The sequence below is a fragment of the Haematobia irritans genome, chromosome 2 (assembly GCF_050003625.1).
Source record: "Haematobia irritans isolate KBUSLIRL chromosome 2, ASM5000362v1, whole genome shotgun sequence".
NCBI lineage: Eukaryota > Metazoa > Arthropoda > Insecta > Diptera > Muscidae > Haematobia > Haematobia irritans.
Window position 1 is genome coordinate 165463394 of NC_134398.1, and position 24561 is coordinate 165487954.

Below are 24561 nucleotides of genomic sequence, written 5' to 3' on the forward strand. Positions count from 1 at the left end.
TAAAACTATGTTTCAAGTAAACTACGTCTTTAAAATAAAGTATTGAAAGACATCTCATGTTTTTGAACACTTTTGTGCTTCAAGATACAAACAGCCAAAAATGTTAAGGACGATTTAATTAATTTTGAAGAATTTTGCAGAATTATTACAGCCATTTACCTTAGTCAAAAAAAGGTTTCTTTCTTTTAGATAAACGACTTCATCGAATTATGGACAAGGAAAGTAATGGTTCAATTTGGGAAGAATAATTTTCGTATGGAAATTCAATAAGAAATTAGCTTATAAGTCCAAAAATGAATCATATCCCATCGTTAGATCTACACTAAACGCTATGGAAATTCGCATTAGTCAGCGATGAAACCTACGTATAGTCAGGCTTGTGTGGATGGCTATTTGGCATTTTCTTTTCAATATCTTAATAGTATCAATTCCCTTAAACTTCTTGCCAATAAACTCGAATAAATATTGTAATAATATGTAGTTGAAATAATTTGGTCATAAAAACCTGCCTGATATCAAGCTAACATAAAACAAGTATATACGGCCGTAAGTTCGGACAGGCCGAATCTTATGTACCTTCCACCATGGATTGCGTAGAAACTTCTTCTAAACACTGCCATCAACAATCGAATTACTTAAGTTGCGATAACGCTTGCCGATGGCAAGGTATCTTAAATCCTCCTAACACCATCTTCTAAATTGTATGTAAGTTCATACGTGGTATATATTAAATCAAAAAAGATCGATCCAATACGTATATAATTCAGTTTGACAAAGTAGACATAAAATTTTGACAAAATTTTCTACAGAAATAAAATTTTAACAAAATTTTCTATAGAAATAAAAATTTAATAAAATTTTCTATAGAAATAAAAATTTTGACAAAATGTTCTATAGAAAGAAAATTTTGACAAAATTTTCTACAGAAAAAAAAATTTAACAAAATTTTCTATAGAAATAAACTTTTGACAAATTTTTCTGTAGAAATAAAATCTTGGTAGATTATTTTTGGCTCGAGTGGCAACCATGATTATGAACCGAATAAAATTTGAACAAAATTTTCTATAGAAATAAAATTTTGACAAAATTTTCTATAGAAATAAAATTTTGACTAAATTTTCTATAGAAATAAAATTTTGACAATGATGAAAATTTTATTATGAACCGAATAAAATTTTTACAAAATTTTTCTAGAAATAAAATTTTGACAAAATTTTCTATAGAAATAAAATTTTGGTAGATTATTTTTGGCTCTAGTGGCAACCATGATTATGAACCGATATGGACCAATTTTTGTGTGATTGGACCAATTTTGGCATGGTTGTTAGCGACCATATACTAACACCACGTTCCTAATTTGAACCGGATCGGATGCATTTTGCTCCTCCAAGAGGCTCCGGAGGTCAAATCTGGAGAATGTTTTATATGGGGGCTATATATAATTATGGACCGATATGGACCAATTCTGGCACGGTTGTTAAAGATCATATACTAACACCATGTTCCAAATTACAACCGGATTGGATGAAATTTGCTTCTCTTGGAGACTTCGCAAGCCAAATTTGGGGATCGGTTTATATGGGGGCTATATATAATTATGAACCGATGTGGACCAATTTTTGCATGGTTGTTAGAGACCATATACCAATACCATGTACCAAATTTCAGCCGGATCGGATGCAATTTGCTCCTCTTTGAGGCTTCGCAAGACAAATCTGAAGATCGGTTTATATGGGGTCTATATATAATTATGGACCGATGTGGACCAATTTTTGCATGGTTGTTAGAGACCATATACCAACATCATGTACCAAATTTCGGCCGGATCGGATGAAATATGCTTCTGTTAGAGGCTCCACAAGCCAAATCTGGGGATCGGTTTATATGGGGTCTATATATAATTATGGACCGATGTGGACCAATTTTTGCATGGTTGTTAGAGACCATATACCAACATCATGTACCAAATTTCGGCCGGATCGGATGAAATATGCTTCTGTTAGAGGCTCCACAAGCCAAATCTGGGGATCGGTTTATATGGGCGCTATATATAATTATGGACCGATGTGAACCAATTTTTGTATGGTTGTTAGAGACCATATACCAACACCATGTACCAAATTTCAGCCGGATCAGATGAAATTTGCTTCTCGTTTAGGCTCCGCAAGCCAATTCTGGGGATCGGTTTATATGGGGGCTATATATAATTATGGACCGATGTGAACCAGTTTTTGCATGGTTGTTGGATACCATATACCAATACCATATACCAAATTTCAGCCGGATCGGATGAAATGTGCTTCTGTTAGAGGCTCCACAAGCCAAATCTGAGGGTCCCTTTATATGGGGGCTATACGTAAAAGTGGACAATATGGCCCATTTTCAGTACCATCCGACCTACATCGATAACAACTACTTGTGCCAAGTTTCAAGTCGATAGCTTGTTTCGTTCGGAAGTTAGCGTGATTTCAACAGACGGACGGACGAACGGACGGACATGCTTAGATCGGCTCAGAATTTCACCACGACCCAGAATATATATATACTTTATGGGGTCTTAGAGCAATATTTCGATGTGTTACAAACGGTATGATAAAGTTAATATACCCCCATCCTATGATGGAGGGTATAAAAATGTATGTCGGAGAAATTCGTCTTCTATGCTAAGCGAAGGATAGGTTAGGTGGCAGCCATTGTGATACCACATTGGTGAACTTCTCTCGAAATTTGCATTAGTATTTTAAGCATATGAAATCTTTGGCCTTACGACAAAATTTTTTCAGTGTACATATCGCTTGATTTATATAATTATGTTCTCAAACTCTTATTTATTTACCAATCTTATTTAAATTTATCTATCACATCGGTTTAATAATTAAGATAAACCTGTCCGTATATCCATCAATTTGCTATCCATAAAATGGAAATCGTAAATCCTATTAGATCTTCTTAGTTCAACCCAGCCGAACTTTCGCTATATTTGATTTTTATTTTCATTTATTTTAGATATTTATTTAATTTTGCTAACGAGTTTGAGAGTTTAAAAATAAATATAATTTTTTCTAATATTAAAAAGCAATCTAATATATTTCCTGTCATTGGTGATTGATTCCTTTTAAATTGTTTTTTTTATCTAGGAAATATTTATATAGTCAACAACATTTAATAGAGATTATTTACATAAGAAAACTTCATGGTGTTTGCTTTTGGCATATTTAATAGCTCCCTTACTTCATTACACCTTTGTAGGAAATTAAGCAAAAGTATGAAGTATGTCTTGCTTTTGATATATGATCAGCTTTTTTTTTGATATTACATATGTGTGAGTTAAACAAATATTCCGATAACCGCACACACACACACACATTGACACAAAGTGTAACCACAACCACACAAAGGAATTTAAAAATAATCCTCATTTAGTTGATATATTTCAGAGTGGGATAAATGTGTGTGAGTAAGAGAAATGGCTTTGGAGTTCATGTAGATGAATGTTAAGTGGTAAAGGTAAGCCGCAAATAATTCCTTTTTAAGTTTTTGAAGATCCATTAAGAAAATTGATTTGAATTTTTAAAGTTTTACATTTTTTTTGTTTTGTTGCCTTAATGAAACAATTAGTAGAAAGTAACTTTTAATTAAAAACGAGAGAGAGAGAAAGATACCAAAGTAAATTACATATGGATGGCGGAGGGTTTGAAATTGATATATTTTCTTCATTTATAGTAAAAGATTTTATTTTGTTAGGGAGAACTGATAACAGCAGTGCATTAATATAACCGTTTGCTTGATGGGGATGTACTAATATGACTTTTGAAAAAACAATATTTTATTGTCGTATCTCCGAAATATAATAAGTTGCAAAAAAAAAAATAACAAAGTTGGCAATTGTTGGTTTCATAATTTTAGGGTTTTTGTTTTGTTTACTTTAGGTATAGTAACAGCCCAATATTTCAGGATTACTTACACTGAAAAATACGAATACGAATTTTGCTTAGAAAAGAGTACGTATTTGTCTTATATAAAGTTTTTTTCCTTGTCCAGAAGCCGATAAACTTTTCAATGCAGTCGGTCTGTCTTTATAGTTAGGCGATTCGACTTAAAAATGAGTATTTTTACATGAAAGAAACTCAGTCAACCATGGTTCGGTTTTCAAAATAATGTCAGTCGTGCCAAATGTAGTGAATAACAGTCTGGGCAAACCGCTTTTCGACAAGAAAACTCTAACACTAATTCCCAATAGTGAGGCGTGGTCCACACAGACGCCGGAGAATAAACGTTTTATATAAAATATAACCTAATCACTGTAGTGTTTTTGAGCCTGAAATATCGCAATAAAAGATGTTTGATACCTTGGCTAAGAAGTAATGGTCCAACGGAGAGTAAACCTGCAATAAAATCTTTGAATTCTGTGTTTCTTAACTCGAAAACGGCCAGTATATGGCAGTTGGCGAATCTCTCAACGAGATGATTGAGGAGTACAATATTCACAATATATAGGTATCCGGCCATAGGAACATACCAGGTAACTACGAAGCCGATAAGTTAGCAAGGCTCGAAACTTCCTTATCATTTGTTGGTATGCTTTTGTTAACACTGAGTGAGTTTGCGAAAACTATTGGTGCGAAGTATATTATAATGACATTTGCATGAGCTGTAATGAGGCGGAAGAAAGAGATCCTCTTGTGTGAGTGTCCTGCATTTTATATACTCGTAAGTCCTAAGCGAATTTTAGCATATTTAGCTTTAGATTACTGGCGGACCTGAAAATTTTATCTTGAGCAGTCTACTAATCCTTTTGGAATAATCAGGTTGGTTCAACAGAAGAAAATAATAGAGTTGGTTCATCGGTAAAAAACTAGAAGCATTTAGATGTAAAAGGTATTTTTAGTTAATGTAGTATCACAATCAGGGATGCCAATTTTGCCGATTTATCGCCATTTTAATGATTTTTTACTCATAAACTGGACAATTCAGATTTTTGCCTCGAAAATGACGACATTAGCTCCGTTCTTTCGACACCTAGTTTAGGGTGTTAAACTTTTTAAAATTTGAAGACATTTTTTTAAAATTTTGAAATAAAATTGAAAAGTTTTGTGAAAAAAATTTCGGAAATAATGCGTTAAGTACATTGCCTTTTCGAGTTTTGTCAAAATTCGTACAAATAATCATAATTCTTACACACTCCACGGCAAATGTGAACACTTTTAATCCATAAGGTGGGTATTAAATTCGAGTTTAGCCACTAAAATCGTCATTTTTTCACGATTACTTTTCTTTAATAATCCATTTTAAGGAAAACAAACTTTGTGAAAATCTGCTTTGGGCTATTCGCCATCAAGTTATAATAAAATTTGCAACAAAGATGTATAATTTTATGCCTTTTTTATTGATTTAGTTTTCATTTTAGCGGCTAAACTCGAGCTTAGTACTCACCCATAAACTAAAATTAGAATCTAGATGAAAAATATTTCATTGTAAGGAGTTCAAAAACTGACCTAAAATTAAATAACTCAAGTTGTTTTAATACCAATGACAATTGACAATGATTTACTCATAATGTGCAATAGAAACATTTACTAATTATGATAAATTTTAATACAGTACAAAAAAAAAACACACACACATATCTATCTGATACACTATTACAAAAATCACCAGTTTTGGAACACTGACATTTTTCTTAAGATTCACTATTTTTTATTTACAAATAAAAATGTAACTGAATTAATAACAATAATTTAGAAAAATATATATACTTTTATAAAAAAATATGTTTTTTTTTATTTAAAAATTACGAAATATTTTTGTTTAACCACAAAATGAGTTTTATTTAATGTTATTATAAAAGTAAACGGTTATTATAAAATTAATAATATAACATAATAATCCCAGCAAAAAAAAAAGCGTCGCCAAAAAAGTAATGAAAATGTTCTTTTTGGATCCGGAAGTGGTGCAAAATTGATACAGAAGCGATGAATTTAACATGGGCATGTCATAGGACGGAAGTCCTCCATTTCAACAGCCGTTGCACTGAATTTGCATCACTTCTTTAGGTGTGATCCGAATTCAATGTTTTGAATGTAAATTAAAAATTTCTGTGATATTTTGTCAAATAAATAATTTTTATAATTTTTTATAATTTTTAATGGATTCTAACGCTTGTCTGAAACGTTTGACTTCAAAAAATTTCAAAAATTCACAATTTTTCAGATTGGATTTAGCATTTTTTTTTTCGAAAAAATTGAAATAATTTGTACCATTTTAAGAATTCTTACTCTGATTTTAACCTATTTGAAACAAAAAAGTTAGGTTAGGTTAAGGTTAGGTTAAAGTGGCAGCCCGATTAAGATTCAGGCTCACTTAGACTATTCAGTCCATTGTGATACCACATTAACTAAAAGTACCTATTACATATGGGCACTTCTAGTTTTAACCGCTGAACCTTCTTGATTATTTTTCTTTGTTGAACCAACCAGATTGTTCCAAAAACAGTAGCAGACTGCTTAAGTTAACGTTTTCCAGATCCGCCAGTAATCTGAAGCTATATGCTCCTAAAAGTTGCTTGCGCTTTACACAAAATGCAGGACACTCACACAAGAGGTGTTTAATTGATTCTTTTTCCTCCGCATCATGACAGCTCATACAATAGTCATTATACTTCGCGCCAATAGTTTTTGCAAAATCGCCTATCAGGCAGCGACCCGTTATAGCAGATATCAGGAGTGATATCTGACGTCTCGAGAACATTAGCATATCTAGTGTGCGGTTTAAGTTGAAATGGGGCCATATTTGCTTGGTGTCGTTACAACCCTTGCAATTCTCCCATCGAACATTTGCCATCATAACAGCCTTCCCACGCAGCATGAGCTTGCAGGTAGCTAGGGGCATACCAACAAATTCTAGTTCCCCTGGAATATGTAAGGTAGTCCCTAGCCTTGCCAACTCATCCGCTTCGCAGTTCCCCGGTATGTTCCTATGGCCAGGCACCCATATTAGGTGAATATTGTACTGCTCAGCCATCTCATTGAGAGATTTGCGGCAGTCGATGGCCGTTTTCGAGTTGAGGAACACAGAGTCCAAGGATTTTATTGCAGGTTGACTGTCTGAGTATATATTAATGCCCACATTTTTTGGAACATTACTTCTCAGCCAATTCGCCACCTCTCTTATTGCTAATATTTCAGCCTGAAAAACACTACAGTGATTAGGTAATCTTTTCGCTATTCGAAGTTCCAGATCATTAGAATATACTCCGAACCCCACTTGTCCATCCAATTTGGAGCCATCAGTGTAGAAATCTATATATTCTTTATTCCCCGGGGTCTGTGTGCACCACGCCTCACTGTTGGGGATTAGAGTCTCAAACTTTTTGTCGAAAAGTGGACTCGCCAAAGTGTAATCCACTACGTTAGGCACATCTGGCATTATTTTGAGGACAGAACTGTGACCGTAAACTTTTTCCGACCACAGCGATAGCTCGCGCAACCGCACAGCCGTTGTTGCAGCTGACTGTTTGGCCAAAATGTCTAAAGGCAATAGATGCAGCACGACATTAAGGGAATTTGTTCCTGTCTTGCTGAATGCGCCTGAAATACACAAACACGCCATACGCTGAACTTTATCTAAACAAGTCGGTTTCTGAAGTGCCGGCCACCAGACTACAACACCATATAGCATTATAGGTCTAACCACTGCCGTGTATAGCCAATGCACAATTTTTGGTTTCAGTCCCCACTTTTTTCCTATTGCCTTTTTGCACGAGTACAAAGCTACAGTTGCCTTTCTCGCCCTTTCTTCAATATTAAGCTTAAAGTTCAGCTTCCTGTCCAAAATAACGCCAAGGTATTTTGCAAATTCACCAAAGGGAATTTCAATACCCCCTAAGGAAATAGGCCTAACCGTGGGAGTTTTGCGATCGTTGCAGTACATGACTAATTCTGTCTTTGCAGGATTTACCCCAAGACCATTGTCTTTCGCCCATTTCTCAGTCATCCGGAGGGCCCTCTGAATAATATCTCTGATTGTGGATGGGAATTTTCCCCTGACTGCCAGAGCCACATCATCTGCGTATGCCACCACTTTTATCCTTTCTTTTTCTAGAGTAACCAGAAGGCTATTTATAGCAACATTCCAAAGAAGAGGTGATAGAACTCCTCCTTGGGGAGTGCCTCTGTTCACATACCTTTGTATGTTTGCTTGTCCTAGTGTGGCTGAAATACGTCTCTTCATTAGCAGTTCGTCTAACAGCCTGAGTATACATGGATCAACATTCAGAGTTGTCAGTCCATTTAATATCGAGCTCGGATGGACATTATTGAACGCCCCTTCGATGTCTAGAAACGCCACGATTGTGTATTCTTTGACAGATAGTGAGCTTTCAATAAAGCTGACTAGTTCATGTAGTGCGGTCTCAGTAGACCTGCCCTTCGAGTATGCATGCTGTCCTTTCGAGAACAACCTTGAATCGATGCTAGTTCTAAGATAAATATCTATCATCCTCTCCAGAGTCTTAAGTAGGAATGAGGATAAGCTGATTGGTCGGAAATCCTTCGCCCTCGAGTGAGAGGCTTTTCCCGCTTTAGGTATGAAAATGGGTAATGTTAACAAAAAAGTTAACATTACCCATTAAAAATATGAAAAAAGCAAATTATAAAAAATTGAATTAAAAGAACTTCCTGTGTAGATAAAATAAAGAACATCATTGGGAGTACATCTTCTGGAAGTGCTTTTAAAGTTGTTCCTCTGGAAGAACTTCCAAATTTTTTTGGGATGTTATTGTAAAAATAAACAAAAACTGAATTCGTTATTATTTTATTGAAATTCATAGATTTGCATATTAGTTTTCTTGTTTTGCTGTTTTTAGTTAATCATTCCATTAGATTTCTTTTTTTGCTCTCTTTCATAATTATAAAACAGTCAATCTTAAATTTTACCCAGAAGGGGTTAAATAAGCGTAAAGCTGGCCAATGTCATTATGAACTCATCTATAAAACTTAATGCTAAAGGGGCCAATGCCTACTTTGGCCCTTTTATAAACGTCAACTGTAGACATTTAACCTTACTATTTAGCAAACGAAGGTAAGAAAATCATCTTCTATATGCTACGTATGGAATGAAACAGTGGCTGCTGTAGTTAAAATAGTTTTTTTTTATAACATTCAAGTTCAATTATCAAAACTGAATATTTTGACATTGGCCCTTTTAGCACCAAGACACAGAATTATGACCAATTAAATAAAATCAAGTCAATTTGTTCCCTCTTTAATTAAACATCTATCATCACACGTTAAACTTCTCTTCTTATCTTATACACTTCTGTGTCCTTCTGCATAAACTATTAAACAAAAGTCCTCTCATGTATGTATATCATTCAAGCGTATAGAAAACATTATGTAAATTATATATCACTCATATGTCTAAGAGCGACAAAACTCTTAAAATTCATGAATAATAAATAAATGCTAACATAAGAGAGAGAGAGAGAGTAAGGTGAGGAAAACAAAAGCAAAAGAAGAATACATATATTATGAAAATAATAAAAATAAAAAAAATATATGTCAGTATATATGTGTATATATAATTGTTATCTCATCTAAACATTTAGACAGCCAATCAAAATAAAATATACAAATACTTGTACATGCACCCATATACAAGCCCCCAATTGGAACCCTAGCTCTGGCTCTCTCAATTTCACACTATAGATTATATGCGAAAATTAAAAGGAATCAAATGTGTGCATACACACATACATATACGTATTAGGGCGAAAATAGAAAATTTATATCAGGTTAGAAACTAACTAGCTTTTTATACCCTCCACCCTTTTTATACCCTCCCTCCACATGGGGGGTATATTAACTTTGTCATTCCGTTTGTAACACATCGAAATATTGCTCTAAGACTCCATAAAGTATATATTCTGGGTCGTGGTGAAATTCTGAGTCGATCTAAGCATGTCCATCCGTTTGTTGAAATCACGCTAACTTCCGAAGGAAACAAGCTATCGACTTGAAACTTGGCATAAGTAGTTTTTATTGGTGTAGGTCGGATGGTATTGCAAATGGGCCATATTGGACCACTTTTACGTATAGCCCCCATATAAACCGACCCCTAGATTTGGTTTGCGGAGCCTCTTGGAGGAGCAAAATTCATTCGATCCATTTGAAATTTGGTACGTGGTGTTAGTATACGGTCTCTAACAACCATGCAAAAATTGTATACGTTCATAATTATATAGAGCCCCCATATAAACCGATCACCAGATTTGACCTCCGGACCCTCTTGGAGGAGCAAATTTCGTCCGATTTGGTTACAATTTTGTACGTTATACTAGTATATGATATCTCACAACCATGCAAAAATTAGTCTATAATTATATATAAACCGATCCCCAGATTTGGCTTGCAGAGCCTCAAAGAGAAGCAAATTTCATCCGATCCGGCTGACATTTGGTACATGGTGTTGGTGTATGGTATCTAAAAATCATGCTAAAATTTGTCCATATTGGTCCATAATTATATATAATTCCCATATAAACCGTTCTCCAGTTTTGACCTCCGGAACCTCTTGGAGTAGCAAAATTCATCCAATCCGATTCAAATGTGGAACGTGGTGTTAGTATATAGTATATAACTAACATCCATGCAAAAATTGGTCCACATTGGTTCACAATTATATATAGCCCCCATATAAACCGATTCCCAGATTTGGCTTGCGGAGCCTCTACGGGAAGCAAATTCCGATCCGGTTGAAATTTGGAACATGGTGTTAGTATATGGTCTCTAACAAACGTGCAGAATTGGTCCATATCGGTCCATAATTATTTATAGCCCCCATATAAACCGTTCTCCAGAGTTGACCTCCGAAGCCTCTTGGAGGAGCAAAATTCATCCGATCCGGTTCAAATTTGGAACGTGGGGTTAGTATATGACCGCTAACAACCATACCAAAATTGGTCCACATCGGTTTACAATTATATATAGCCCCCATATACCGATCCTCAGATTTGGCTTGCGGAGCCTCTAAGAGAAACAAATTTCATCCGATCCGGTTGAAATTTGGAACATGGTGTTAGTATATGGTCTCTAACAAACGTGCCAGTGTTGGTCCATAATTATATATAGCCCCCATATAAACCGTTCTCCAGAGTTGGCCTCCTTGAGCAAAATTCATCCGATCCGGTTAAAATTTGGAACGTGGTATTAGTATATGGCCGCTAACAACCATACCAAAATTGGTCCATATTGGTCTATAGTTATATATAGCCAATCTCCAATCACATAAAATTGGTCCACATCGGTTCATAATCATGGTTGTCGCTCGAGCCGAAAATAGTCTACCAAAATTTTATTTCTATAGAAAATTTTTTTAAAATTTAATTTCTATGGAAAATTTTGTCTATGGAAATTTTTTTGCCATGGGCTATCGTTACCGCAAATCAAGTAATTCGATTGTGGATGGCAGTGTTTAGAAGAGATTTCTACGCAATCCATGGTGGAGGGAACATAAGCTTCGGCCTGGCCGAACTTACGGCCGTATATACACACAAAAAATTTTTTTTCTGGTTCAATCTCGAAATTAATTGATCCAATTAATTTTTTAATTGAAATATCTTCAATCACAGAATTGATAGTATCAATTAAAAATTAATTGAAGGTCAATTGAAAAATTAATTGATCCAATTACAAAATGAATTTATACTATTAGGTTTTAAGATTGATTTTTGTTTCAATTAAAAAATTTGTTGAATCAATTAATTCTTTTTTATTTTTAATTGAATATTTTTTAGAACTCAATTAAAATTTTAATTGGAAAAATTTTCGTGAAATTTTTTTCTGTGTACTTGTTAATCTTGATTTTTTTGCCTAATATATATCCCGTATGGACTAACTTCCAATTTAGAAGACGATATTAAGAAGTTTTAATATACCTTGCCATTGGCAAGGTCTGCCACAACCCAAGTAATTCGATTGTGGATGACAGTCTTTGTAGAAGTTTCTAAGCAATCCATGGTGGAGGGTACATAAGATTCGGCCTGGCCGAACTTACGGCCGTATATATGTATACTTTTCTATACCCGATTCCAAATGGCCTTCAAAATTGTGGTGAAACCACTTAGATAAGTTTGGAAACACTCAGAAATGCCACCAGTTTTATTGAGATGGGATAAACCAACTGTCGAAACTGGGTTTGAATCCACGATCATTTGTATGTAAGGCGGGCATGCTAAACATTTATACCAATAACAATTCATTTTATTATTTACATGCTTTCAAAAGAAAAAGAAAAGAATAAATTGTATGGCATCAAAAAGTGAACGAAACACAAGTAAGTTCCGCCGGGCCGAATCTGAAATACCCACCACCATGAATCAAATATAATAGTTTCCTTTGGAAACTCTTCCTCGTAGTGAATATTATCAAGAAATATATAAGATTTCATACCAGATATTCTCGCAAGCAGATCAGTTCAACCAATACGGTTCCCGAAGATAACTTTAAAGATTCCATCTATGAAGACTAGATCAGATTCGGGATTTGTAAGAACCAATTTTGATTGAGTTTTAAAGGAATCATAGACATCTCGTGTAAGTGTGCAAGAAAATGATGAAATAAGGCCATGATTTGAAATCTAAATTCTGTAAATTACATTTTTTGAATAATTACAAGAAAATTTTACTTTCAGTTTCAAGCAATTTTCATGATCATTGCGCCTGCTATACCCTCAAGGAGTGAAATCGGTCTATATGGAGGCCTTAAAAAATGGATCGATAAAAACTATATGGCACACCTATTTGTGGTCGTAAAATACTTCGAGATTTCAAATTTTAGGCAAATTGCATAGAAAATACAGTTTCTAAAGGCCCAAGAAGTAAAATCGGAAGAACGGTCTGTATGGTGGCTATACCAAACCTGGACCGATACTCACCATTTTCGTCGAACCTTTTTTATAATCGAAAAATACCTCTAGATTTCCAATTTGAGGTAAATTGGATAAAAACTACGGTTTCTACAAGCCCACGATCCCATATCGGGGGTCGGTTTATAGGCGGTCTATATCAAAACCTCGACCGATATAGCCCATTTTCGAATTTGACCTGCCTGCAAATAAAAAACCAATCTGATTGCAGGATAATAGCGCCGTTATCGATGTGTTACAAACGGAATGACAAACTCCACCCATCACGATACTATGGTGGTGGGTACAAAAATATAGACTTTCAGGTTGATTTGATGACAGACACTCTCCCAAGCTGATCGCTTCAAATGATAAGCTTCCCGAATAAAAATTTCTACTTATGGAGCCCACATCAGTTTCTGGATTTATAAGAACTAGTTTCGTTTGACACTTAAAAAAAATCACTTGTTAAATTTGGATTACTATTTGTATACCCTCCACCATAGGATGGGGGATATATTAATTTTGTCATTGCGTTTGTAACACAATAAAATATTGGTCGTGGTAAAATTCTGAGTCAGTCTAGTTATGTCCGTTCATATTATTTGAATTTCATTATTTCGAGACGTGGTGAAAATGCAACATTACAATTTTCCACAATGACACATCAATTACTGTAATAGTACAACCCCCTCTAATATACATGAGGGTAAACTAAGTGTATATATCTAAATTATAAACATAAACTATAGACTATGACATCAACAAAACTTTTCTTTTATATTATCTACGGTAATGAGACTAATTAATAATTTAGTATAATATTTTTAAGAGCCTTACGATTTTGATTATGACATGATGGACCTGGAACTATGAAAACAGTTTCATAATCACGATAATGATCAGTATTGCTAAATGATGAAATTGTACCAATGAGTGAAAAAGTTTTTATTTTTTTCAGGGTGAAATATGTACATGAATGTGAAGGGGGGAAAAAAGAGAAAAATGTTTCAAGGTTAACACACTGTGGATGAATGGAAAAGTTTGTTTTGAAGAGAAAAACAAAAAAATATATATAAATAGGGCATTAAGTCTGAACCGAAGAACTGAAAATAACGAATTTGCAAAAATTAACCATACTCATGGGAAACTTTGTCTGTGGAAACCCCCACACAAAAAGGGAGATATTAATGATGCAATTAAAAACAAAAGAAAAGAAACGAACACAAAACAAAAAAATAATACCATCATTAAAATAATTTAATAGACATCGTAACATAGCAAACAAAAAGGGCATAAAATTTGTTAACTGAGCATTTGGGAAAATAAACGTCTGTTCTTTTTGTCTGCTCGATGAACTAATTCCCCCCAATTGCATGGACATTTGATATGTACGGAGAGTTAATGATGCCGGATTAAATCATTTGGAATGCCATAATAAATTGTATCGATTATACTATGCCAGCAAAAGGACTGCAGTGGATAGGAATATATTAAAAACACGCAAGTCATTTGAATGAGGTACTTAGGTAGCATAAGCAAAATTATTTTTTTTTTTTTGACGTCAACCATAATAAGCGAGAGTATTGGAATGAAATATAATTGTGAATCATTACATATAATTGTTGATTGAATTGATGTAATAGGGCTAGAATATCCAGGATCACTAAACTATTCAATCCATTGTGATATCATGTTAACTAAAAGTACAGATTCCATTGCCTTTCCCTTAAAGGTAGTTCCTTGTCAACTTGCTAAATCAACTGTTGGTAGATTCCTGCGGCTCAACACCAATAGCTGGTCAATATTAAACTGCTCAGCCATATCTTCGAGATATTTGTAAGAAATTCGTCTGTAGTCATAGTTTTTATACCCTGCGCCACACAAATCAAGTGGATGACCTCAACTCAAAAGTCGAAAACTCAAAAAGTTAATTATTCTACAGTCGCAATATCGATTTTTTAATATTTTTATACCCTGCGCCACACTGTGGAACAGGGTATTATGAGTAAGTGTATATGTTTGCAATACTCAGAAGGAGATAGACATATGGTGTCTTTCGCAATATTGCTCAAGGCCGGCCCCTGAGTCGATCTAACCGTGTCCGTCTGTCCTTCTGTCTGTGAACACATTTTTGTAATCGAAGTCTAGATTGCAATTTTAGTCCAATCGACTTCCAATTTAGCACAAGTATTTGTTTTAGGTCAGAATGGAACCCTATTGATTTTGGAAGAAATCGGTTCCGTTTTAGATATAGCTTCCATATATATATATCTTTCACCCGATTTCTACTAATATGGCCCCAGAAGCCAGAATTTCACCCTGATTTTCTTTAAATTTTGCACAAGAAGTGCAATTGTTAGTGTCGGAAAATGTGCCGAATTTGGTTGGGATAGGTTCAGATTTAGATATAGCTCCCATATATATCTTTCGCCTGATATGAACTTACGAGTATATGGCCCCCAGAAACCAGAGTTTTGCTCTGATTTGCTTTAAACTTTGTGCAGGGAGTAGAATTTACGTTCTGGTTATCCATGCCAATTTTGGTTAAAATCGGTTGAAATTTAGGTATAGCTCCCATATATATCTTTCGTCCGATTTACGCTCATATGACCAAATAGGTCAAATTTGTAATCCGATTTACGTGAAATTATACGGTCCAGATTTAGATATAGCTCCCGTTTTTGACTCACATGATCACAGAGGTCAAAGTTGTAATCCGTTTTATGTGAAATTTTGCACAGGGAATTAACATTCTTACTATTCACGCCAAATTTGGTTGAAATCGGTTCAGAATTAGATAGAACTCTCATATATATGGTTGTTTTGATTTTGCTAAAAATGATGAACACTTTCTTTCTTTTTAAAATCGCACTGCTCTGCCGAAAACTTGGAGGAATGATATCGACCGATAAATAATAAATACTCTTTTGCTGCAGATTTAAATGTTTCCCACATTTTTATACCCTGCGCCACACTGTGGAACAGGGTATTATAAGTTAGTGCATATGTTTGTAACACCCAGAAGGAGACGAGATAGACACATGGTGTCTTTGGCAATAATGCTCAGGGTGGGTCCCTGATTCGATATAACCATGTCCGTCTGTCCGTCCGTCCGTCCGTCCGTCCGTCTGTCTGTGAACACATTTTTGTGATCAAAGTCTAGGTCGCAATTTAAGTCCAATCGTCTTCAAATTTGGCACATGTTTCTAATTTGGGTCAGAATAGAACCCTATTGATTTTGGAAGAAATCGGTTCAGATTTAGATATAGCTCCCATATATATCTTTCGCCCGATATGCACTGATATGGACCCAGCAGCCAGAGTTTTATACCGATTTGCTTGAAATTTTGTACAAACATAACACTTAGACGTATAGTCAAGTGTGCAAAATTTGATTGAAATCGGTTCTGATTTAGATATAGCTCCCATATATATCTTTCGCCAGATATGGACTTATATGGCCCCAGAAGCCAGACTTTTGGCCGAATTTGATTGAAATTTTACACTAAGAGTACAATTAGTAGTATAGTCAAATGTGCAAAATTTTATTGAAATCGGTTCAGATTTAGATATAGCTCCCATATATATCTTTCGCCCGATATGGACTAATATGGTCCTAAAAGCCAGAGTTTTGGCCCAATTTGGTTGAAATTTTGCACAGGGAGTAGATTTAGTATTGTAGCTATGCGCGCCAAATTTGGTTGAAATCGATTGAGATTTAGATATAGCTCCCATATATATATATATATATGTATATATATATATATATATATATATATATATATATATATATATATATATATATATATATATATATATATATATATATATATATATATATATATATATATATATATATATATATATATATATATATATATATATATATATATATATATATATATATATATATATATATATATATATATATATATATATATATATATATATATATATATATATATATATATATATTTCGCCCGATATGCACTTATATGGACCCAGAAGCCAGAGTTTTATCCCGATTAGCTTGAAATTTTGCACAAGGAGTACAATTGGTAGTATAGTCTTGTGTGCTAAATTTGATTGAAATCGGTTCAGATTTATATAGCTTCCATATATATTTTTCTCCCGATATGGACTTATATGGCCCCAGAAGCCAGGGTTTTGGCCCAATTTGGTTGAAATTTTGCACTAGGAGTACAATTAGTTATATAGTCATGTGTGCCAAATTTGGTTGAAATCGGTTCAGATTTAGATATAGCTCCCATATATATGTTTTTCTGATTTCGACAAAAATGGTCAAAATGCCAGCATTTTCCTTGTAAAATCGCCACTGCTTAGTCGAAAAGTTGTAAAAATGACTCTAATTTTCCTAAACTTCTAATACATATATATCGAGCGATAAATCATAAATAAACTTTTGCGAAGTTTTCTTAAAATTGCTTCAGATTTAAATGTTTCCCATATTTTTTTTACTAACATTGTGTTCCACCCTAGTGCATTAGCCGTCTATAGATTTTGTAGAAGTTTATCAAAGTCAGTCCAGATCGAGTGATATTTAAATGTATGTATTTGGGACAAACCTTTATGTATAGCCCCCCAACACATTTGACGGATGTGATATGGTATCGAAAATTTAGATCTACAAAGTGGTGCAGGGTATAATAAAGGGTGATACGGTCAAAATTTGGTCAATATAAACTTGACGTATTTCTTTCAATTTTGCATTTAAAAAACCTGAACACCCCTCATTTTGAAGGTGTGTGGGTGTAGAATGTTGCTCCTATTTTGATTTTGGAATTCACTCTTCAGTTGTCAAAATGCCGACCAAGCAAGAAGAGCAGCGTATCAAAATTTTGCTCGCGCATCGCGAAAATCCGAGCTACTCGGACGCAAAGCTGGAAAAATCGCTAAAAGTTGCCAAATCAACCGTTACAAATGTAATTAAAGTGTTTGGGGAACGTTTGTCGACAGCCAGGAAGCCTGGATCGGGGGGAAATCGAAAACCGGAAGCCGCTGAGACGACAAAGAGAGTTGCCGGTAGTTTCAAGCGAAACCCTAACCTCTCTCTCCGAGATGCCGCAAATAAGCTGGGTGTATCGTCTAGTTTCAACCGAAACCCTAACCTCTCTCTCCGAGATGCCGCAAATAAGCTGGGTGTATCGTCTACAACCGTGCATCGAGCCAAAAAACGAGCCGGACTATCGACTTACAAGAAGGTAGTGACTCCAAATCGCGATGATAAACAAAATACGACGACCAAAGCGCGATCCCGGAGGCTGTACACGACGATGCTGACGAAGTTTGACTGCGTGGTAATGGACGACGAAACCTACGTCAAAGCCGACTACAAGCAGCTTCCGGGACAGGAGTTTTATACGGCAAAAGGAAGGGGAAAGGTATTTTCAAGCACACAAAACTGTCAAAGTTCGCAAAAAAATATCTGGTTTGGCAAGCCATCTGTACCTGTGGCTTGAAAAGCAGCATTTTCATAGCTTCCGGGACTGTCAACCAAGAAATTTACGTGAAAGAGTGTTTGAATAAACGTCTGCTACCTTTCCTGAAGAAACACGTTTGTTCCGTACTGTTTTGGCCGGATTTGGCATCTTGCCATTACGGTAAAAAGGCCATGGAGTGGTACGCCGCCAACAACGTGCAGGTGGTTCCCAAGGACAAGAACCCTCCCAACACGCCAGAGCTCCGCCCAATTGAGAAATACTGGGCTATTGTCAAGCGGAACCTAAAGAAGACCAAAAAAAACTGCTAAGGACGAGCAGCAGTTCAAGGCAAACTGGCTTTCTGCGGCGAAGAAGGTGGACAAGGTGGCTGTACAAAATCTGATGGCAGGTGTCAAGCGTGAGGCCCGGCAATTCGGATTTGGAAAAGCGAAAGCCTAACTGAATATTTTTCCTGAATTTTATACTAATTGAACTTGAAAAAGAAATTTAATTTGATTTTTTAAATAAACGATTTCACCGATTTACACGCGTTTTCCCTTGACCAAATTTTGACCGTATCACCCTTTATAGTCGGCACCGCCCTACTTTCCTTACTTGTTTTAGTATGTACGAATTCAAAATAGTGATAATAGGACATGGCTAAAAATGACTTAGACCACTTTTGATCGAACAAATCTTTTTCGCTTTTTGGATTGGAATTTTTAAAACTCTAGTCACAAGCTACGTACAATATTAACCATAACTTTTGATAGAAGTATCCAATAAATTCGAACTTTTGAGAGGACGTAATTCACACCAATTCGAATAAAAAACAACGAACTCCATCAAAAAATGCTAAGTCGACTTAGCGTACTCTGGAATGAGGATATCGATATATCCATAATAATACAGTGAACGCCTCCAAAACCTCTGAGAAGAGGATCCCTCTAAAAAGTGGAAAAATTTAATTTGCTGTATTGGCACGTTAAAATTAACTTCTCATAAGTGTCAAATGTCGATAAAATTCATTGAAGTTGAATATTTTTGGTATGATTCCACAAATATTTTTTTTTTTAGATTTGTATAAGAAAATTATAGTAAGCTATAAAACTTCTTAGTCTCTTTCTATAGACTAAAATAAATAAATTTCGCTCATACCTATTCCCTTTATACAAATTTTCATTAATATGCCAACAAAAATAACCCAAAATACCATAACAAAAGAAATGCGAGAAAAACGAATGATCAAAATATGAAAAAAAAAAAACTTAAACTTAAATACCAAAAAAGAATTATTTTAAAATACATACCAAATTAATGAAAGCAAACATAAAAATACCAAAACCAAAAGTGGAATGAAGGATATTTTAAGAGAAATAAATAAATTAAAATAGAAACATGGTATTTAGAACCCTTAAGGCAGGGATGGATACAAGAGTGTACGTAAAAATCCAATGGTTGGTTGGTTTACTTACTTTTTTAAAGGCACTTGACTAGCGGAAATCGAGCCCGTATTACGATTATGCATTTGTTGTTGTAAATGATGATGATGCTGCTGCTGTTGTTGTTGCTGATGCTGATTATGTGGTTGTTGTTGTAGCTGTTGTGACTGCTGCTGTGGCTGTGGCTGTAGATGATGTGGACGATGAAGATGATGATTATTTGCTGCTATATTACGGGCATCCGTTATCCTGCAAGCTACCATGTTGAACTCTGTAAACGAATTATTTCTACAATTAATTTTTTTTGTGGAGTATTTAGCCATCCTTATGATAAACACATATAAATCATATATATAGCAATACACCAACATCATCGTATATATATGTATTTGGGTTGTGGTAGTTCTAGTAGTTATTAGGGATAGATAGCTATGCATGTTTGTATGTAAATATGTATGTAATATAGTCTATATAATTATGCAAGATTATGGACAGTCAGAGAGCGATAGATCAAGCTAGAGATATGTATACAGAGGAAAAAGGATACATAAATGAACATAATACATATGTATGTATGTGTATGGTAGCGTGTACCGTCACAAGCAGATATGGAGAGCAATACATATGAAATTGGAATAACTCGGTTTTTTTCGGTTAATCGTTACACTGTGGGAAATTTTATTAATCAATTCCTATAATATAATAGCTTTTGAAGTTTATTAGTACAACTAGAATCATCATAATTTTTTTTTTCGAAAATTATATAGTTCTTCCACCGCACCAAAGAATAAACGTTTCAGCTAAGTTTTTATGTAAAGTCAGTTTTGAAAGCGATAAAAATAAATCTACAGATTATAAATAGAATTTGAATAATATTGACTAATATTTTGAAAAATTGAATAATATTGAAACTTTTATTTATTTATTTATTAAAGAATTTGAAACCATAATAAATTATGATATTAAATGAGATAGGTAGTAGCACCAAAGGTTTTCGACCTAAGCTAATATTGAAACTAAATATTTGAATAATATTGAAACTATACATATTCATATTTTTTACTACACTTCTAATTGACATTGTGCATATATCGTTGGTGAAACAATTTTGGCACGGTAATTAGAGAGACAAATTTTAAGATCGATTGAAATGTTTTTCTCCATGACTATGCAGAAGTCAAATTGGGGATCGGTAGATATGTGGGCTATATATAATTGTTGATCCGATATGCCCAATTTTTGCATGATGGTCAGAGGCCATAGATTACCACCACGTACCAAATTTCAAACGGATCATTTGGAATTTATTTTATAATTTATTTACTTTATATGGCATCTATATATAAGTATGAACCGATATGGAGCAATTTTTGCATGAATGTTAGAGACCGTATACAAACTAGAGGTGTGCACGTGAGTAATATTCTAATCACACTCACGCACACTTACGACGGAAAAAATCTTACTCACGCACGATATTGTTTGGTAGGACTCACGCACAGTCACGAACACGAAACTTCTATTCACGCATGAAAATGTCGTGACTCACAAAAAATATCGTGACTCGCGAAAAATGTCGTGACTTACGAAAAATATCGTGACTCACAAAAAATGTGACTCTTGAATAATTTTATGAGTAATTTACCTTAGCGACGTGTCTGAAAACATGAGCATGATTAAAATCGAGAGCATTATTAAACTCTTAACAACCCAGGTGTCACTAAAATTGTAAATGAATTCAACTCGTAAGCGTTTTATGTCCGTGGGTGGGATTATTTTCGTGAGCGTATTATTCCGAAATTCGTTACTCACACACACTCACGAAGAATTGTTTTCATGACTCACGCTCACGCACAACATCTGGTTTGGTAATCACGCTCAATCACACTCACGCAGTTGACATTAGCGTGACTCACGCGTCAGTCACGACAATTTCGTGTCACGTCTACACGTCTACACTTTTTGGTGTTCGGTCGAAGCAGGAATCGAACCCACGACCTTGTGTATGCAAGGCGGGCATGCTAACCATTGCACCACGGTGGCTCCCTAGGGGATATGTACTAAAATTAAGTTCCAAATTTCAAACGAATTTGATGAAATTTGCTCTTCGAAGAGGTTACGCAAGGCAAATCTGGGAGTTTGTTTATATGGGGGCTATAACTAAAACTGTTCCGATATGGCCAATATGCACCACCATCTTACCTACATCAATAACAACTACTTGTGCTAAGTTTAAAGTCGATAGTTTGTTTCGTTCGAAACTTCATGTGATTTTAACGTACGGACGGATGGACGTAAGGATATCGCTAAATCGACATAGAATTACACCCGGCCAAGAATAATATACTTTATGGGGTCTAAGACCAATATTTCTAAGACTCATGTGGAGGGTGCTCAATATTATAATGCGCAAAAGTTGGATTTTATGTTAAAGAACCACACCCTATTTTTAAAGGGGTCCGGATCACAGTTGCCTCAGTTGGTAAAATTCTACCAAAAAACGTAAATATTTTACTATTTGATAAATTGGTAGAATTCTTGATGTTTTGGTAGATTTTTCAAAATATTCTTCTCCAACTAAGAGGAACTTCAATTTTGTATATATAAAGAAATGTTGAGAAAGTTTTCTAAAGAAATGATTTTGATAATTTTGTGCTACTTCTACAATTTTAACAAAATTTTCTTAAAAAAAAATAAAATTTTTGCAAAATATTCTATAAAAATAAAATTTTTGCAAAATATTCTATAAAAATAAAATTTTTGCAAAATTTTCTATAGACATAAAATTTTGGCATCATTTTCTATAGGAAAAAAGTTTTAACTAATTTTTCTAGAAAAATAAATTTTTGGCAAATTTTTTTAGAGATCTGAAATTTTGGTAAAATTTTTTGTAGAGATTTAAAATTTTGTTAAAGTTTTCTAGAGAAATATAATTTTGGCAAAATTGGCTATAGAATTAAAATTTTGGCAAAATTTTGACAAAATTTTCTATAGAAATAAAATTTTGGCAAAATTTTCCATAGAAATAAAATTTTAACAAAATTTTCCATAGAAATAAAATTTTAACAAATATTTCTAGAAAAACAAAATTTTCTATTTAAATAAAATTTGGACAACGTTTCCTAGAGAAATAAAATTTTTACACAATTTTCCAGAGAAATAATATTTTTAAAAAATTTTTCAGAGAAATAGAATTTTGTCAAATTTTCTACAACGATAAAATTATGATATATTTTTTTTTTTAATTTGGTTACAATTTGGTAAAATTTCCATATTTTCCATTGAAATAAAATTTTAACAAAAATTTTCCATGGAAATAAAATTTTAACAAACATTTCTAGAAATTTTGGTAAAATTTTCTAGAGATTTAAAATTTTGGTAAAATTTTCTAGAGATTTAAAATTTGTGGTAAAATTTTCTAGAGATTTAAAATTTTTGGTAAAATTTTCTAGAGAAATATAATTTTGACAACATTTTCTATTGAAATAAAATTTTGGCAAAATTTTCCATAGAAATAAAATTTTGGCAAAATTTTCCATAGAAATAAAATTTTAACAAAATTTTCCATAGAAATAAAATTTTAACAAAAATTTCTAGAAAAATAAAATTTTGGCGAAATTTTCTATTTAAATAAAATTTGGTCTTAAAATTTTGGTAAAATTTTCTAGAGATTTAAAATTTTGGTAAAATTTTCTAGAGAAATATAATTTTGATAACATTTTCTATTGAAATATAATTTTGACAACATTTTCTATTGAACTAAAATTTTGGCAAAATTTTCCATAGAAATAAAATTTTGGCAAAATTTTCCATAGAAATAAAATATTAACAAAAATTTCCATAGAAATAAAATTTTTACAAAATTTTCCAGAGAAATAAAATTTTTACAAAATTTTTCAGAGGAATACAATTTTGTCAAATTTTTTAGAACAATAAAATTATGGTATATATATATTTTTAATTTGGCACATTTTTGGTAGAATTTTCGTCAAATTTTTGTTTATTTATTTTTGGCACGAGTGACAACTGTGGTCCGGGGACAAAATTTTACAAAATAATAGCATTTGAAAAAAAAAAAAATATTTAACATGTGCACAATATAGTAAAAAGTTGACAATAAATATTAACAGTATTGTATTTAGTTGCACAAAAGTTTCCATGGTGAAATTGCCGCAAATTTTCCCCTAAGCCTAACTCATAGGTAGCTGATATTGTTATGGACTTTTAGTGATTATTAAAAGAAATTAATATAATAGTTATACTTTTTTGAATTATGTATTCATTGTGATACCTTGACCAACTTTAAATTTTTAATTTTCTATTTTAATAAATTTTTGTTTTCGTGTATTATTTTTTGTAATTGTGGATATACAAATTTGTTCTTTCAAAAATAAGTGATGTTTCTAATGGAGTTATTCTACTTTCAGGATGAATGGAAAATATGAAGTATCAGTGTTTTATTCCAGAGAATAACATTTTTACCAAATTTTCCAGAGAAATAAAATTTTTTCAAATTTTCTAGAACAGTAAAATTATGATAACTTTTTTTTTTAATTTAGTACATTTTTGGTAGAATTTTCTTAAAAGTTTATTTTTGACACGAGTGGCAACCTTGGTCCGGGTTCAAAATTTTACTAAAACTTTGCATATGAAAAAAAAAGAATATTTAAAAAGGGCACAATATAGTAAAAAGTTGACATAAAATATTAAGAGTATGACATTTAGTTGCACAAAAGTGTCAAGGATGAAATTGTGGCAAATTTCCCTCTAAACCT

The 24561-nt window shown here is 33.5% G+C and overlaps 1 protein-coding gene across 4 annotated transcripts in view; it reads right to left on the reverse strand.

The window, feature by feature from the left end:
* Window positions 1-24561, reverse strand: part of tutl (immunoglobulin superfamily member turtle) — a 478391-nt gene that overhangs the window by 4961 nt on the left and 448869 nt on the right. For all 4 annotated transcript variants that reach the window (XM_075296786.1, XM_075296784.1, XM_075296785.1 and 1 more), the window contains one exon: window positions 19820-20057. In XM_075296786.1, the coding sequence (XP_075152901.1) occupies window positions 19820-20057 (238 nt within the window). The remainder of the gene's footprint in view (window positions 1-19819; window positions 20058-24561) is intronic.